This window comes from Vulpes lagopus, chromosome 20 (genome assembly GCF_018345385.1).
Source record: "Vulpes lagopus strain Blue_001 chromosome 20, ASM1834538v1, whole genome shotgun sequence".
NCBI lineage: Eukaryota > Metazoa > Chordata > Mammalia > Carnivora > Canidae > Vulpes > Vulpes lagopus.
The window spans coordinates 9,882,136-9,901,455 of NC_054843.1; the positions used below are offsets into that span (position 1 = coordinate 9,882,136).

The 19,320-nt window shown below is 45.2% G+C and overlaps 1 protein-coding gene across 2 annotated transcripts in view; it reads left to right on the plus strand.

Annotated features, from left to right (window-relative positions):
• RUNX1 (RUNX family transcription factor 1) overlaps positions 1-19,320 on the plus strand; it is a 248,880-nt gene that overhangs the window by 160,926 nt on the left and 68,634 nt on the right. For both annotated transcript variants that reach the window (XM_041735227.1, XM_041735226.1), the window contains exon 4: positions 5,551-5,707. In XM_041735227.1, coding sequence (XP_041591161.1) covers positions 5,551-5,707 — 157 coding nt within the window. The remainder of the gene's footprint in view (positions 1-5,550; positions 5,708-19,320) is intronic.

Sequence of the window (19,320 nt, forward strand, 5' to 3'; positions counted from 1 at the left end):
CGGCTCAGCTGGATTGAGCCCCCCGGGCCTCGAAAGGTGGCCGGGCTGTCTCCTGCGGGTCGGGGTGGGACCCCGCTCGCAGCGTGCGTGTCTGGGGAGGCTGGTGGCGGGGACCTCAGATGCACGCGGCTCCGGAGGTTCACTTCCACCCCTGATCTTGCCCCAGCTTCCAGATGCCTTTAGAAACCTCGGCCTTCATCGCGGGTGTACAAACAACACCCTGCGTTTTTAAACAACCACTGCCCCCCCTTACCCCCACCCACACCCCCACCCACACCCCGGCTGCAAACAGTAGAATTTTAATTCTGGCGGTGGGGATTCTAGTCTTCTGTCTTGAGTGGGTTTAAGAAGGGGCAACTTTTTAGTACAATCTGTAGTCATTCCTGTTCATTTAAAGGGCTAAGAAAAGCAGGTGGAGGGGGAGGCTGTAAAGATCAACCACTCATTTTTTTTTTTTTTAAGATAACTGTGCCCTTTAAGGGGAGATGAATTTAATATAAGATTTTTTTTTTAATGGCTCCAGGCCTCTAGTGGATCTTGATCTAGTTACGATGGACAGTGTTCACCTTTCTATAAAGTACCCTCGGAGTTCTTATATTTTAAGCCTTAGGCACCTTCCGAAGTTACATTAGGATCCCTACAGCAAAACAAAATGTGTAGTTGGCTTTGTCTGTAGAAGTGCCCCAGTTTTCTGAAAGCAGAAGTTTTTGAGGAGGAGGTTGAGCAGCCCCTGGAGATTTGGATTGAGAGCCCGATTCAATTTTAAATCATTCTAAGCTCTTTGCATAAACAGACTCCTCTAGCTAGAGGACAGGACCGAGTCCCCTCAGTGACAGAGGACTTGACAGGGCTCTGCCCCGGGGCCACTTTCCGATAGAGAGCAGAGGGAGACAGACGGGCTGATGATCAGCCCCAGGGTCATTTAAACCTGGTACCCCTGACACGCCAAGGGAGTGGGTTCCAAGAGATCTGTGGCTTCCTTTGGGGGTAAATCAGGATCTCTTGTGGATGTCCCCTCCTCTGCCGGGGAACCAACGCCCAACCATATCAAAGCACTCAGCCATTCATAATCTTCAGGAGGAGGTGAAATGATGTCGTTTCTCAAGCCACCCCAAGAAAAGTATTATTTTTTTTTCTTCTGAAAGACTGCAAAAAAAAAAAAAATCATATAACTTGCTTTTATGAGCAAGCCATCAGGGAATTCTTTTTCAGTAGAAATCTTACTAACCAAAGAGATTTCTTTTTTCAAAATGACTTTTTGACAATTCACTTAAAAAAAAAATCTGATTTGTTTGGCTGAGTGATAGTTTGTAGTCTCCTAAATGGCCGAGGCATAGTTCTCTTAAAAAAAAAAAAAAAATGTTCAAGTGGGTCTTGAGAACATATGGGAGAAAGGGAAGGACAGCGGGGAAATGAGGCCACTTGGGTAATATCTGTCACCACTGCGTCCCCATCAAGAGAGGCCTCTTCCTGAAGGAAGCCTGTTCACTCACTGCACAACTGAAGTAGCTGATAGAATTTTCAGGGAGGGAATAAACCCAAAGGTTAGGGAGACAAGCAAGCTAACCCTCAAAACGGGACTGTGTCTGGGTTGATTCCTCCTGTATCCTTGGCCCCACTCTGCCCTTAGCCACCTACCCGCCTCCCAAACAGTTTCCAGAGAAATTAGGACTTTAAAATGTGGATTTCACATAAGCCCCAGACAATCTTTTTAAGAAGTTAATCAGTAAAGGATGGTTGTGTTCCCTGTAATAAGGAGGAGAGAATGTGAAGCAGTGATAGAGTCTGATATTGATGAAAAGAGCATTTAAGTGACTCTTTACCAGTCTTTTGAAATCCTACATGTAAATCCCCTGCTTTCATCTTTGAAACTAAAGGGAGACTTAAAATTCTGAATTTTCCTTAAAATGGATTAAACTCTTCCTATTTGCTTATCCTGGGCCCCAAAATATGCTCCCCCCCTTCATTTTTCCCGTGGAGCACCTTCATTTTTTAGCGTAGAAAAGAGATATATTTTACGACTGGGAAAATCTTAAATTTGCTTACATGTTACCTACGATTTACAGAAGCAGCCTAAAAAGCTATATATATATATATATTTTTTTTTTTAATACTGCAATATTACAGTTTGTTTCAGCCCTGGTACACACCAGAGTCCAAAGGCATAAACATGCCGTCAGCAAGTTCAGGGGTTTTGGATGCTAATAGTCATATTCTTTCCATAAGAAAGAAGTAAGCAGGGTTTCTATCGGCAAGATTGCAGTCCCTAGGTATGCATTAAATGTCATCTTGGCTGAATTCTGGGTTCCACTCCACAGCTTTCTTTGAAACCCTGGAAAATTAAGGGATTTGAAATAAATGAATTGTAACTGTAATTTCAACCTAATTAGAGTTGTTTGAAATGCCAGTTTGAACCGTGAACAGACTAGCCAAGAGCAGTGTGGGGAGATCCATGCAGTACATAGCAGGGCTGATATTTTGCCCAACTTCCTGATACTTTAAAAACAGAGAAGTAAAACAAAATATGAGCTATCCTTTGGCCAGCAAGTCCCTTCTTGTCTGTTTGGTCTGTGTTAAAATGTAAATGTTTGTGTTTCCTTACCTATTGTTTATAGCTTTTCATTCCAGTTCCTTCTTTTTTGTGTTTGAAGTTAGATTTTTTTTTTTATTCTCTTCTTATTGCCTATCAGTGGCACAATCTGTATCAAATTAGCAGACATGTTAGTTTAAATATTTTTAATTTTTTAATCCGGTCTAAGTGTGCTTGTTAACAATTAGATGATATATACGTTATTAGCGTAAATTAATATTCTCCCCTTTCCTCCTGCCAAAAAAAAAAAAAAAAATCCCCCTGAGATCAATAAAAAAAACAAACAGAAAAACAGTCATCGAGCACCCGAATATCTTGGACTTTTGCTTCATTTTTTTAGAAAGACAGGGGAAGGAAGGGTTAAACTCCTAATTTTGTTAGTCTTAAATTCCAACATCAACAACCTTTTCATATTTAGCCACCACGATCATTTTACTCTATATTTGTTTCTAGTTGGTGAAGGTCTCGTGAGTTTGCCAAATTACTGACAAGGATAGTTTTGGAAAGATGAGAGAGGCGCAGGCATGGAGCCCCGTGAGAGGAGCCAGTGGGAGGAAGGTGATTTAGTGTTCATTTTGGAAGATACACAACTAGATTTACTTACTTTAACCTCTTACAGATCCTGCCCCAACAACGAGTTATTCAGTTTGAAAACCACATAGTTAAGTATACAGCCCCTGTATACTTACTAAATGTTGGATTAAAATAGAGAAGCCAGGTCATCACAGGGAGATGGGGATGAGGAAGTAAAAATATGTGCTCAAGGAGGGCATTTCAACACTGTGAGCTAATTTTACAGAGGGAAGTGAAAATAGTGAGAAAAAAAAATGGAAAAATTTTCAAGAGGCAGAAAAAAGCAGAATAAAGCAAGCACATTTTGTGGGAATAGAAACGAAATGGTAAAATAAGTGAATAACCGATCAAGGAGATTTATTTCAATGATGTTTTCGAAACAAAAGGGAATTGTCATATTACTGCTCTTAATTAAAAGGCAACAAACACATTTATAATGGGAACTAAATATCTAATTAGAGAGCGCTTGGGGAGTAAATAGCTGTGTTTTTAAATCTCCTTCATAGAAAACATGCCCAGCATTGGGATGGAAAGGATTAGAAAGAAAGATAAAAGGCCCAGGCCGTGCTCGACAGAGCAGGTGGGATAAGGCAGATGAAGAACATGCCTCCCTCTTGCGGGCTGGTTCTCCTGGTCCTCTAGTCACTTGTGGTGAGATGGCTCATCCTTCCTGTCATACTCTTCAGAATCTGAGCTGATGCATCACAAGGATTAAAAGCAATAGATGGTCACTTGGATGACACCGGGAAGGGGTAGTGGCCAAGCAGGCAATGAAGATGGGTATTTCAAGAAACAACGGCCTTGCTATTGTACCGGGGAGCCTAGGGCAGCCTCATTTACAGACAGAAAAAGAGGATTGAAAATATAAGTATTGCCCCAAAATTATGTAGTGATGATTAGGTAAAAAGGAAGAGGACTCACTGGAGAATTCATTGCTATTACAACTCAAATACAGAATGGAGAAAGGGATTATAGAATTCAAACAATTAAAACAAATTCCCTGCTGACTGAGAAAGTACCATGAAGAATATCAGAAGTGATAGGAATAGATACAAGTTGGGGCATTTTGATTTGAAACCCTATGACTGCTTTAAAAAATAAAAATAATGAAAATAGAGCTAATAATAATGGTCTAGCTCCCCTACACACACACACACACACACACACACACACACACACACATTTCCAGAAGAATCAAATGATGGCCAAGAAATAGAATTAACTGCACAAAGCAGCTTTAGGCCATGCTCTTCAGAGCATTTTACCTTGAAATTACTGCTTTTTAATCACGTGAGTATAAAAAATATTTATCCACCAGTTTCTTCAGTACCCCTGTTAGGAAATCCACTCCTATTCAATTACATTAAAGGAATTTTTCTTGAAGATAAGCTGGGTTTGGAGAAAACCTCAGTCTTCTATCAGGACATAGTTGATGCATCCAGGGGACCCACAGATAGAAAATTGCTACGTAGTTCCACTCCTGAATTCAGAGCAGCACCTAAAAGCCAGTGCCCTCTTCTCTGAGGTCTGTTGATTTTGCAATTAGTAATAAGCAAAGGGCAGGTTTCTGATTTTTTTTTCCTTGTATGCCAGATTTCCCTGCTACTGATAATCAAAATAAGAGAAGCCAGTAGGGGGTTTCAAAGATGAACCACAAACAGAGTCATTCAAGGATCATCTGCAATTCAGTTTAAAGATCAATTTTTTTTAATTTTAGCAAAAATAACTTTAAACACCTAACAGCAAAGTGGGCCCTGTCAGTAGACATCTAGACGAGAGAGATGGGTCAGATTCTAATCTTACCAAAACGAGACATTGCATTTCTCAATCATGAAGGATTAAGATGTTTGCATTCATGAGAAGGCATAGCTTCCGAAGTCCTTGCCATAGTCAGTCTTGTCCCAACTATGTCATGGGACCTTAATGACTTTATTAAGTGAATGTTTTAGGACTCAAAAATTTATATTTAGTTCTACATAATGGAATTCAAAGAGATCCTTCCCATTAATAACTTTCCCATTGTTTTGCTATTCCTTTGCACACTTAAAAAGGATCACTGGGGCACCTGAGTGGCACAGTTGGTCGAGCGTCTGACTCTTGATTTGGGTTCAGGTCAAGATCTCAGGGTCGTGAGACGGAGCCCCATTCTGGGCTCTGCAGTCAGATCAGAGTCTGTTTGAGAATCTCTCCCTCTCCCTCTGCCCCTCCCCTTGCTCGCTTGTACACATTATCTCTCACTTGCTCGCTTGCTCTCTTTCTCTCTCTCTCAAATAAATCTTTTAAAAAGGATCAGTTAATATACATTTAATTTTAAAGCAATTAATACACCAATGGCATAAACGTTTACAGCAGTTCTGATGTCTGCATCTGTCCCTTGGTTGGCTTAGGTGGTGGCTCTGGGGGATGTCCCCGACGGCACTCTGGTCACTGTAATGGCGGGCAATGATGAAAACTACTCAGCTGAATTGAGAAATGCCACCGCAGCCATGAAAAACCAAGTTGCAAGATTCAATGACCTCAGGTTTGTCGGTCGGAGTGGAAGAGGTATGTATCTATCAAAACTGATACGGGAGCACGAGTCGTTACATGGCAACAAATCTAAATTTCAAAACTTCTAGAAGTTTCTCTGATGTTCTAGAAGTTTTCTGTGATGGGATCCCTGAAAGCACAATCTTTCTTGATATTGCTGCTTCAAGCTTTTAAAAAATACTGATTTAAAGTGTAGTATCTTTTCAAGAATCTACCTTTACATTGTTGCTTTGTAGTATTGGATTAAAGACTGATTTGCAACATGCAAAGTGTGAATTATGAATTTCAAGGAAATCCCTCTGATTTTTGCTAAAACGTAAAAATACAAAACTCACCATCATGGAAACTAAGATTATACAGCTGGTAGTCTCTACTTGATAATTATCAAAAATCTGTATCATGGAAGCCTTTAACTTAGAATCCATGTGCTGCCTATGACAAGGGACAGAGTTTCAAGTGTTCACTTCTGATCATTTTAAGGGATGTACAGTATATGGTTATTGAAATGTGGTTTCAAGTAAGTTTACCATTTTATGATAAAATATGAAGAGACAGCGATAGTACCACTCTGGTTTGGCAAATTTGATAGCATTTATGACCTTCCTGTCACATATAATTTGGATGCCTTCTTATTATCTGAGGGAGGGGCCAGACCCAGTTAACATTTTAGCACTGATCTTTTAAAGACTGGGTTACCCAAAGGAACTGTTGTCTCAGGGCAGTTCGGTGTGGTTTTATTTTTCTGTGCCTGTTACTGAAGTATTAGAGCGGAAAGAGGAATTTTGGACAGTAATCTCCTCTGGTTTCCAATTATTTTCAAATATTGTGCTTTCTCTGTTTTGTAAGAACTGAAGTCGTATTTAATAAATAGCAATACATATGAAAAGTTTAATTGGAGGAGGAAGGAGAGCTTGTTTTGAAAATTTCATTTTCATAATACAGTATTGAATAAGCTAACCAATAAAAGTTATTTTGAGGATAATAAAAAAAATGATGTGATAAATGCATAAACAGCAGTAGATGACTCTTGTATTAAAAAAATTAAAGTATAACCAGTGGACATTTAAACATAAGAGTATCATTACTCTTTATAAAGGCATTCAAAGGTACAAGAAAATCTGTGTTTGGTTAGTCAAAGAGGGGAAGGGGTAAAAGTGTGTTGTTTTGGGGGGCCTTCATCTTTGCTATCTTAGCTGCCCACGGCATTTTAAAATAGAATCCTACGTGGAGAAAAGAAAAAAAGAAAAAAGAAAAGAAAGAAAAAACAAACTTACAACATGATTGAAAATATATGTCGATAATACAATGTTAATAAATAGAGTAATACAAAGAAAATTATGTCCACTTATTGAAAACATGAGAGATGCTATAACATATGAAAGCATAAAGTCATTATATGGGTTCACTTGTTATATTACAAGTCCCCGCCTTCCAGTAAATGGAATTCACATTATGATTCAGAGATGTGTGTTTGGAAAACATCTTGGAGGCTTCAGATCAGTAGCTGGCAGAGTAGGTGAGAAGCCAATAAAACACAAAGGCCCTCTTGCCTGGTCCTTGCCTACCAGCCTAGCTAATAATCTTAATTCAATTCTTGGGTATTTATACTACTTGGGACGCTGGCTGAGTCTCGTTGGGTTGCCTTTCCAGAGAAAGTCCTGTTATCGTAGTGTGCATCTATGTGGGTCCATGTGTCAGGTGTTGGTTATAAAAGTTTGGAAACCTTGAGTGGATCGTGCCTGTGATATTTTCCCGTGAGAAGTGCTGTAGTGGCCTTGTGGCAGTGTGCAGTTCAGTCGGTGATAATAAAGAATGAGATTTTGAAAGCAGCATGGTTCCTTTTCTGGCATCGAGGGCTGGTCTCTTGTCTCTCATTGGCCATTTCTGTTTTGAGTGGGTGACTAATAGGTGCTTGTGTTTACTTGGGTAACAGTGAACTGTTTCCCCAAGGTGTGGATTGTTTGCAGTTGGCTGCCTGATTCGTGCTAGTATGCCCGAGAGTTTGCATAAAACCCAAAGAGTAAAATAGCTACAACCAAGGCCAGGCTGTCTTCTGATAACCTGGAACAAGAAAACCGATTTACATGCCATAAACGGTCAGTATCTGTTTTGAACGGGCTCGGCTTCCCATGTGTGATAATAAGGCGTCCAAAATACAGGAACCCTAATTGCACGTTTGACCCAATTACGGTTACCCTGTGTATTGTTGGTCTTGAGTGGGTTTGTTTGTTTGTTTGTTTGTGTTTTTCCGGGGTCAGTACTACACAGCAGAATGAGCTGTCAGAAGGCCCCGTTTGACTTTGTCTCATGATCTCTCCCCAGTCATAAAATACAACTCGATTTTACTCTCTCGAGTCCAAGTGTCAGCCTCAAAGCCTGCCAGATTTTTTTTTTTTTTTGCAATTTGCTTCCCATTACGAAGAGAACAGATGATTCTCACTAATTTTGACAATTAGTCTTAATCTTCCTCACTGAGTCTTGTCCTTTAAAAGTTTCATTACGTCTTATTAAGCGATCTCAAGACTATTTGCTGTTTCATTTTCTGTTTTTGAAAATGTGCCTGAAAACACGTCATTGGCATCAACACATCACAGTGGCGGAGAAGGTCCTGGCTATTGGCTCATCCAAACATTTCAATGCCAGTTTTGCATTCTGTCAAACAGCACTGATCCGATGGTTTCTCCAAAGGCCTTGGTTCTTAGTTCTAAACGAAGGGCAGAGAAAGAAACTCCTTTCTCTTTGACCAGCTGCCGGCCCGTGGGATTGGAAAACCTCACAGAAATTGCCAGAGGTTGGACGTGGAAGGGTTTTTCTCTGTTCGACAAAACTGATTTGTCTGGGCGCTGGCTCATATCCAGGATCACAACTTATAACCTCAAGTTCAGCCTGCAACTGGGAAAACCTGCCTGTCCGGCTTTTACGGGCTTGCTGACAACATCGGGCCCCTAAAAAATACTCGTGAAGGCTTCAGTAGCCTGAGCCCTCTTCTTTTTTCCCCCTTTCCTCCTTTTCCTCCTTGCCAATTTAAATCTCATTCAGGGGACGCTTCACTCTTGGGCTTTGCTCCCTTAGATTCAGTGTCTGCATAGACACGGACCCTTCCTTCACAGTGAAAGTAGAGGTAGCAGTCCCCAGGGCATGAGAGGTGATGCAGAGCACACAGGCTGTGCTTCAGAACCTTTCACACTTTACCACAAGTTCTGAAACCGTCCCTCACCTCCGGAAAATCCGGAAAAAAGTCAGGATCAAGAGTTAGTTCTTGGCACGGTTCATTAGCAGGGGCCAACCAACCTGTTGTTGACATCAACAGTCAAGGCAGGTCATCCCTGGGTATTTTCAGTTACAAGAAAGCGCATCGTGGCTGCAGCGGAGAGACCTTGAAGCAATTTTAGCAATGAGATCTATGAGTGCTTCTGTCGCTGTCCTACTACATAATCGGTTGGAAAGGAATCGATCAATCAGGGAATACGGCTTTCGTTAATTCATTTTAGAACCAAAGAGGAAATCTACTAGACCGTATCATCAACCACATCATAAATGGGGGGAAGAGAACCCAGGGCGGATTTCCTTCTAATTTCTAAGAATCTGACTTTTTAATCTTTTGGGAATGTCATAGATAAGTTTGAAAAATCCTTTGGGAAGCCTTCTCCCAAGGGGGGGAACAAAATATATATATATATGCTCTTGCATCCAGAGTTTCATGTACGGTTTCAGTTTCCAGGACTGCTGAGGCTCATTTGTGAAATGTTCTGGGGATCCATGGACCCCTGACCCCCACCCCAGCCAAGTGTCTGTGAATTTGAACTTTGCCTTGACTGTGGAGGGCCAGCCTCGCACGGGGCTGCACACGGCAGATAATTGGAATATGAATTAAATGAGCAGACAAGGTGGACACTCTTCTTGGACCTCGTGTGTTTTGGTAACACCTGTTCTTATTATAGCCAGGACCTGGTTTGTGTGATTAGGGAAGTAGATCCTGTTCAAACTACTGATCTACACCTCCCAAAGGCCATCAGGTCTGCACATTTGAGGTCCCCTAAAAGGGGAAGAGGCCTTTTTTTTTTTTGTCACAGCCACTTCTCTAGTGAATGCCTATGCCCCCCTTTTCCCCCTCACCCACCCGCCCACCCTCTCCGCCCACCCTCTCCACCCCTGCAGAGCTGCAATGTGAATTCCACACTCAGCCCCATGAGGTCTGGGAGTTCTCTGGGCCGTTAGAATGGGGGGTTTAATTCCTTGGAGCATTTCTGTTTATGGTGACCTCCCTGGCAATTTAAATCCCCCCCCCCCTTTCAAAATAGTATCCCTTCCCAATGCTTTTATAAAATGAAATTCCTTCATTACGTTCTTGCTATGGATGTCTTCCCAGACATAATATTTACCCCGTCACAATGTGGGTTATTGCAGATTTGTGTAATGTTTGTCACTTAAGGCACTTTCATTCTTAAGTTATTTTATGTTATTTGGGGAACAGCGTGGGCAGGTTGCTTTCAGATGAGGGAAAGACCACGGTTGAGACGGAGGGAAGGTCCATTTAAACTGTCCCGGTAGTCTACACGAAAAGAGACGTGTCTTTGTGGAGTGGTGGTTACTAAGAAATGCTCAGAATGACTCACAATATTATCATGGGATCCAAGTCATTCTCCCTTCCATACCGGAGTCCTATAAAGCGAGGTAGGAAAAATTTAACTGAAAACCCCAGAGTTGTGCCATGGGCAACAATCAAGATACTAAACTGGCAATCCGATCTCCTGGAGAAAATACGAGAAAAAAAAAAAAAACATGAATAAAATAAAATAAGGTAAAATATAAAATAAAAGACCTGGCTTCTGCTACACCAAGCCCCAGGCAGCCCTAGCAAATAATTCCTTCAGATGGCAGGTTGAAAGCCTGTGTCCCCGATCTGATGGAGAATTCATCTTTAGAGATCAGGTTTCTCGTCCTGTTTCCCATTTGCCAATAAAAGGGTAGACACTCGCTCAAAGCAACTTGCTCCCTACCCCCAGCCGCTACCACTGGCAGTCCCCCTCGTCCGGCTACCACCATGGCAAGGACCAAGGAGAAAAGTTCTCTTGGAAACTGCTTATGCCTGGAACACCGAGTTTTCCAATTTATCTCTTCATGGTTTTCTTGCTGATTTTATGAAGTGCCAGACATTGCCGATAGCGTCCGACAGCTTTTTTTAAATTGAAGTTAATGGTATGGACCGTGTTGCAGAATTGGTGGGCAGATGCTAGACTTCACCCACCCTCCACCCCTCCCCTGCCCGCTTGGCTTGCGTTTTGGTCAAGGCAGTTCCTTCTGGTGGGGACAGAGGACTATCAATCAGAAAGAGCCTCCGCGAGAAATAATGGTTGAATGATTTTTAGAGCTTCCTGTTTCAGCAGCAAAGCATTATAGACATAAACAGTGATCCGGCCAACGGCCGCAATGCTGCTCTGGTTCTAATAAATCAGTTTTGTGTTTTCTTCTTGTGCTGGTTGGCGAGGGACAAGAGAGGGTGGAGAAGATTGGTTATGGAAGAGCATATTCTGTATTTTTTTTTTTTAAGAAAAATTACTTGTTGGACGAGAGAGAGGGTGTAGTGTCTTGGTGACTGTTGTCGTTCTGTTGATGACTATAAAATGAGTTCACATCAGTAAGGGGTTGTTTATAAATAGTCATGTCCTGTCAGGATGTAGAGGTTATGTGGTTTTGAAGGATCTGTTGGACTTTCAATTAGTGGGGTGTGTGTGTGCGTGCGTGCGTGTGCACGTGCACGCCTCTGTACTCCCATTGAGAAGTCTTCTTGGACCAAATTATCTTTGGGACTAAATGCATGCTAATCGCATCTTCTCATCGAAGCCTAAATGATGCAATTAACAGAAATTAATAAGTGAGCAGCGTGGATTGAATGAGTATTCGTAGGAACACTTCCAAATGCGCCAGTTTTATCTGCTCACTCTCGGGGCATCGGGGACAAATTGCTGCTCCTTAAGATTTGTACTCATGCACACGCATTAGTGGACACCAGGCAACGTCCGCCCCCTTCATCGGTTGTGTTGTGAGTCCCGCACTCCACAGAGGCATGTTTTGATCCGTGTTCAGAACGGATCTCTCTGGGGCATACCCTGCACTGATTTGGGACTCAAGCCCGTTGCCCGGCCTCTGGTGGCCTATATGGGGCTTGGATCCACATAGGAACCCCATTTGTTGTCGCTGAACTTTCTCCAGTGAGGGTTTCAGGTAGTTGAGGACACCCACACTGCAAAGTGATCCTTCGAGAGGCTCGTGGCCTTTCAGCTGCTGGATTCAAAGTGTGTTTCTTGTGATTTCTTGGTGATGCAGCGAACACTTAGAAGCTTTTCAAAAAAGCTGGAAGTAAATTTCCTGTTTATTTTCCAATTTTCCAACTTAGATTCATCTCTGCTTTTCCTTGGAGATTTCAGACCGTCGTTACTAATGTGTGGGTGGCGCAAAGTGCGGGTCTGTACCACCCTCCCCAGCCTCCCAACCCAAGGAGGCTCCTGCGTCTGGTGAATGGGAGGGCTGGCAGGTATTCTCATGGGTGCTGTGTTGCCCTAACTGAGTCACCTTATGCAAACAAAGGAGACTTTCCTTGGCTCAGACGAAGGCAACGCATAGGAATATGGGTGGTTTGAGCACAGTTAGTGATCTGTGTGCTTATCAGATCTGGGCAGACAAGGCGAGGAGGGATGGGCCTGTTCTGAGGTGGAAACATTCCAGTTTGCTCAAGGCAGTGGTTTTGGGTCTCTACAGATGTTTTTCCTTCATTCTTATTTGAAACCATCGTATGGAGTACAGTCAGTATCTATTTATCTACTTATAAATAATGAGGAGCTGACCTAAACTCATGTCATAATAAGGCTTTGTCTGCCCCGTTAAATGGTGTGTCTCCAGCACGTGCACGGCTGCGTCCTTCCAGATGCTCTGCCTTCATCATCCCATTTGAAACATCCCGGCAGTCACAGTTGGTATTTTATCTGTCTATCTGCTCATCAATTCTGATGACGGTCTCACTCAGTGGTTCCCACTTTGGGTGATTTTGACCCCCGCGGTGGGGGGGACACTTGGCAATATCTAGAGATGTGTTTGGCTGTCACAATGGGGATGCGGGAGTGCTGTGAGCGTCTAGTGGGTGGAGGCCAGGGGTGCTGCTCTCCACCCCACGGTGCCTAGGACAGCCCCCTGACAACAGGGTTACCTGTCTGAAATATCCGTCATGCCGAGATTGAAAACGCTCATCTAACCTCGCACCCCTTCATGAGACATTGTGAAATGTCTCCCTTCCCCCTCTACCCTAACACTTTCTGCCTGTCTACAAAATACACGAAAAACTTACATTAAACAGTTCACAGAGAATAAAATAAAATTAGAGAGCATCACTGAATATTGAAGCCTTCCTCTGAATATGAAAACATACCAGTGTCCTGTATGCATAGAATTGCCCCGTCTCCGAAGAACATGAACATCCCCCATTGGGGACGGGGGGGGGGGTGGTGGGAGGAGTCAGGAGAGGCTGCAGGTGGGGTGGGCCACATAGCAGGAGAGCTCTTCCTGGAGGACCCCACACACACACTCCCTTAGGAATGTCCCACAGCTGCAGGTCTATGGGCAGGACTGTCAGAAATAATGATAGTAGCCTACTGGCTTCTCAGTGCTCAGCATCACCCCCACAGTGCTCCAGTCCTCCAGTCCGGGACCCCAGATCCACCAATCCAAGAACACGAGTTGGTGAGTGCTCAGAGCGAAGTCCTGGAATGCATCACTGACAGAGACCTTGCAGACACCAGAAAGGGCTTGGTCTGCACACCTGAAAGAAAAAAAAAATGGGGAGAAACACATAGAAGGGAGCTGAGTTGTTGGCCATCTCTGAGATGGCCTGGGCTTGCAGGTACCACAGACGGACAGGTGGGTTCTTCCAGAGATTTCTTCCATCTGCCCCGACACATTAGTTCTGCTATCACCTGTTTCCCATACTGAGATTCAGGGAAAGGTGGTTTGAAAAAAAAATCTCGACAGTCCTCTAGGGGTTCTTCTTGCATCAAGGTAACATCTGCTGCAGGTTGAGTTTCTTGAATAAGTGCTGCTGTGAGGGCTTTCTCTGGTTTTTGTTTGTCTGCTTGCTTTTCCCCTGCATGGAAAGCCCCACCCCTAACTTTCTTGCCCCATGGATACATCTGCTTCCCTTAAGCTCCCCTCCGTGAAGCAACCGTCTCCCAGATTCGGCATGGAGATCCATTGCGTGTCAAATAATTTGAGATAGCTAGCTATCCGAATGGGAGTTTATGGGCGTCATCTGCGCTGGGGACTGCACAGAGCCCACGTGCTGTCCCTAGATGTGCTTGGGAGTGAAGGTCGCCAGGGAAAGAGCTCCAGAACAGCTGTGGCATGCATGGGGACACTGCAGTGGTAACTGACACCCAAGCACCATGAGAGACGTGCCTGGAACTCCCAAGAGGTGGACACCCAAGAATTGTCAAAACCTAAAAGATCCAGTCCTTAACTAGAAAAGCACCTTGTGGCACAGAGCAGAGACTCATTAAATACCTTCAAACGAGTGACTCCTCCGGGACTCTTTCACTCTGGGCAGCGTAGCATGGTTAGAACGTGGGCTTGAAAAAAAAAATGTGGACTTGACTGCATTCTCTGCTGAGCGTGGGGTCTGATTTAGCATTTAGGGCTGATTTTTCTTGGTTGTGGGGCTGTCCTGTGTGTTGCTGGATGGCTAGCAGGATCCCTGGCCTTAGCCCAGTAACCAGTAGCATCTCCCTTCCCAGTTGCGACAACCACAAGTGTCTGCAGGGATTGCCAAATGTCCCTGGGGGCGGGGGGTGGAGGGATGGCCCCCGGTTGAGAACACTGGCACAGAACTGCGCATCTGTGGCAAGTTACTCAACCTCTCTGAGCCTGATTCTGCTTTGTCCCTTTTGTCCTTGGGGAAGAGGTTGGGGTGTGCAGGAAGGACTGCCTGACATTAAGATTTACTTTCCGGGGTAGATCTGCTTTGGTGACACTCACTCTGTAGAGTAGGCGAAGGAAAGTCCGTGAGCTCGTAACCAGCAATGGCAACGGGGACCTGCTTTTCTGTTTATCTGAAGGGCTGGGTTTTCCAGGAGGGGACATCAGCCCTTGTCCTTACTCCTCAGCCGCGTGGAGTTCCCAGGTCGTGAAAGAGTTATACGCAGCAGGCCCTGAGATTGCAGATTAGCAATGGCAGAGGCGAAATTAAATATGTCCTGTAATATGAAGCAGTGTTTTTCATGGGAAAAGAAGTTCTCCCAACTTAGCCATTCCAAGTCTTTTGTCCAAACATTAATGGCATGCAAATATTTATGATTCATACATGCCCCTTTAATTCCCAACCGTATTTTAACAATAAACACTGCATTTTCACAATGAAGCAGAATAATCCCTTTGTCCTGTCGCTGGGCTCCACAGGCTGGCACCCAGCAGCATCACATTCTTCCTGCACGGTGATTGCTGACTCCACCCAAGTTTAGGGAGTTTTATGGTAGTGCCACGGCAGCTTGCCTTGGACCGCGCGTAAGGACACCCTGGCTGTTCCACTAGAAGCCATTTTAAGGTTGGATCTCAGCATTTTCGGAAACTGCAAGTGAACATTCACGCACTTTTATTTTCTCTTTTCTTTTCTTTTTTGGCGCCACGTACAAATGGAAAATTCACTCTTCTGGCGACAGCTTGGAAAGGTGTCTTACTATACTACCGTCTTGCCTTCTGTCCAAATGCATGGGTTCTAGATGATACTAATGCCATCGTTTCCCATTCGATGTCCCTCGGATTCATAACAACAACATAGAACACACATGTCTAGTAGCGATGATTCTACGGGTCTTGGGCGGGGGGTGGGGCAGCCTGACATGGTACGAGAAGTGGGTGCACTCCTAGGGCTCACTAAGACGTGCTGGACTCCGTCTCCCTGTCTATGCAGTAGGTGTGATGGTGCCTTTCATACACACTTCAGAGGTTGTCGGGATGATTGAAATGAGTGATGTCTGTGTGGCAGGGCTCGGGAAAGAGAGCTCCCCCTCACCTCAACGTAGTCCTTCCCTCTGCAGTGAGAAGGGCTGAAGGAGGTGGGGAAAGAGGAGCCGGAGTCAGCACAGGAGTCCCTGAATCGGAAAGTCAGGAAAGAGGCTGTCTTCCAGTGTCCACTCCTGGGTGTAAGAAATTCCTTTGTCCTGCAAAGAACCTCGTAAAATGAGAGTGCCTGAGACCCAGCAGGAGTTTCATAAATATTCATAAATAAAAACAATAATAATAATACGATCCTTGCAGACATCTGCTGAACCTTTTGACCCAGGCTGGACCTTGGGTTTATTTGGTGAGTCTCGCACAGGCTTTGGACCCTTCCAGTTCAGGGAAGTATAGTGTCCATTGCTTTTTTTTCTGAGAACTCACCCCCACCCCCAGAGGTCATTGGATGAGGGTATTTCATTCATTCTTTACTCAATAATCGTTCATCAGATATGCATTGCGCGCCTCCTGTGTTCCGGGCACTGGACTCCCTTTGGAAATACAAAGGTCAGCCAAAGAGAAGCCACAGCCGATAGTCAAGCAGGCCATCACTGTTTGGAGTGGTCAGCACCGTGGGCAGGCGCGACAGAGCAAATGAGCAGCCGTGCAGGACCTAGTGAAGAGGGGAGGGGTCTTCCTGGACAAATTGTCATCTCAGTTGAGACATTTCAGGGTGTGGAAGAGGGAATCCAAGTGAAGGCATGGAGAAGAGTGTCCAAGCAGGGGAAACAGGGTGAGGAGGAACGCCTGGCCTGTCGAAGAGCTTGGGTGGCCAGCTCAGGAAGGTCTTGAAGCAAGGTGAGGCCCAGAGGGCTGCTCAGGACCTTGACATCCATCCACACTGGGAATTTGATCTGGCCCCAGGGAAGTAAAGAATCACTGACTTGCTTTAAGCAGAGACTTGACATACGCAGATACAAACTGTAGAGAGATGGTCAGATTGCAGATTGAAGAAGGGAAAGGATGCTTGGGGGTGCAGAGACCAAGAACTCCCCTTTCCCCTGCAGGCAGCCTAGGACATGTGCATACCCAGTTTGCAGGTAGCCCATTTGGTTAACTCGTTGTGCCTAGAGTCCACTCCTGCCAGGCCCTGCTGCCACACTCCTAGCCTTGCCTGGAGCGTCCCTCTTCTTCCCTTGCAGCCTCCACAGTCCCCTGCACTCACGCTTCCTGGAAGCGGCCACAGTGTAGTCTAAAAGGCTGGCAGCAGGAACGGGGGTGGGGGGCCCAACACTGCCTTCCCTTCTGGGTGTCCACCCTTGTACCTCTGGCCTGCTCCACGTGGTGTTGGGCTGCATATTTGAGGCTGTGGGCCATGACATAAGCAGAGTCAAGGCTAGGATGAGGCCCCTTTGGTCACCTGTCCTATGTCAGCTTCCAGCTCAACTTCCACCGAGGAACTTAGGCCACCAACGAGAGGGCTCTCCTGGCAGCAGGCATGGCCTCGTGCTCCAGAGACCTGTGAATTCAGGGTCTTAGAAGTGCTTGGGCTAAGAAGATTAAAACTTGATTCTTCCACCAAGATACTCAGGAACTGTGATATCAAAAGAAAAGGGAAGATCAGCGAGGGATCATGAAATCTCAGGAAAAGAGTGCGAAGTCACGTGAGCATCGTGGAGCCTTGGGGTTTAGTAAATACGCTCCATGAAGAGGAAGGCTCGCCCCCCATCCCTTTGGTAAAGCCAAACTCACCCCCGAGCTGCAGAAAAGGAAAATGATGCTTTCAAAGTGAAATCAGACAGCATAAAAAACTAGCTGTCAAAACTGAAAGTTTATAGAATAATTCATTGATCTAGTTATCAAACATTATTTATTGCCTCGGAACAGAAGACTCCCAGATTAGGAAAATGCTGTCCCTCTCCTCCACTTGTTTTTATGGAACATCTCCAGAGAAAATGCTTTGCATGTTTTTTGGTTTTCTGTAAGCAAAACCACTGCTTTTCAAACAATCCACCATTCCAAAAAAAATGCTGTTTTTTTGGAAAACTGAGTTCTGTGTTTTGAGCACCTGTCAGTAGACTTGGGTAGGGGGAGAATGCCAACAGCACCGGTCTCTCGTCTGCATTTCACCTGTGTGGATGCAGGTACAATTAGATAAACACGCCTGCAAACATATGAGGCCTTCTTCCTGCAAGTGGGTACACAGCTACATCTTAATTTTGGTTCAGTTTAGAGAAAGCAGGAAATTCTGTGCAACTCGAAGGATTTCTATCCTATTCAGAGATCCCCAAATAAACAATGATACAGTTCGACTGTCAAAAGTCGTGGTGTCTGGATGACGAAATGGACCAGGAGCAAAAGCGTGAATTTTGGCTGTTTGTTCCAGTGGAAAAATGAGAAATGTAAAGCAAACATATCTTGTGAAAAATATCCCCAATTCAGGTTTCCCCCCAATCGGAATCAGAATCTGAGGGTGTGCGTTAATTTTCACACTGAGTTAAGTCCTCGGGGAAAAGTCGGCCCAGCACAATCTACACAGTAAAAGGAGAAATCTTCCTGCCACATTTCAGAATCTGTTAAAATTTCCAGAATTTGCAAAGAGCAAAACTTGAGCCTTCGTGGGCTTGCTTGCTTTTCAAAAGCTGCATTTTTTTTTCTTTGATTTTCCCTCACTTGCTGCCTTAAGGGTTCAAAGTGTGTGAGCACAACGGGCTTTCCTGCAGAGATGCACGCCTGAGTGACAGATGTGATGGTGTGTCGTGCACCGTGTGACCGCCCCCCGCCCTCCGCCACGGCAGACAGGCCTCTGTGTACAGCCTTCCCTTGCGTGACAAAGGGCAAGTTTCACATCCCCCTGAAAGTGCCCAAAAAGGAGAAGATGACTCACAGGTCTAAACCGACCCGGAGAACCACAGGCCCGGGGCTGAGGAACCCAGGCAAGGGGGTTGGCGACAGTGGAACCAGACCCAAGGAGGGACAGTCACCACAGGACAGGAGTTCTTTAGAAAGTCACCCCTGGCGCCATTGGGCGGAGCGGGGACATTGCTGCAATGCGACAGGACCCCCACTTCTTTTTTTTTTAAAGATTTTATTTATTTATTCATGAGAGACACACAGAGAGAGCCAGGGACACAGGCAGAGGGAGAAGCAGGCTCCCTGTGGGGAGCCCGACGTGGGACTCGATCCCGGGACTCCAGGATCATGCCCTGAGCCGAAGGCAGACGCTCAACCGCTGAGTCACCCAGGGGCCCCCCCTCCAGCCCCCACTTCTGAATCCGTTTCTCCACTCCTGAGCATGCAGTGATTTTGAGTGACCATCCTGCCTCGTCTTCCCCTGCCAGCCTCGGCCCTTTGGGGAGCCATCCTGAGGTTTAGCCACTTCCCAGATGCGGTGAGGAAGTGGAGTGTGCGCCGGGGCCATGCGGAACCGCCGTGTCCAGCCGCGGCTTTATGAGACCACAGTTGGCTGTCAGAGTTCCCCAGTTCCCGGGCCTGTGAACCCCGAGACCGAAGGCGCAGACCTGGGGCCTCCTTGGGGCCCGGCGCATGGGACCAGCGCCCGGGAGGACTGGCCCGTGACCTTCTTCCCGACTAAATAAAGCAGTTAGTATTTCGCCCTGGCACTGGGATGAACAGGCTGGCGTCGAGGG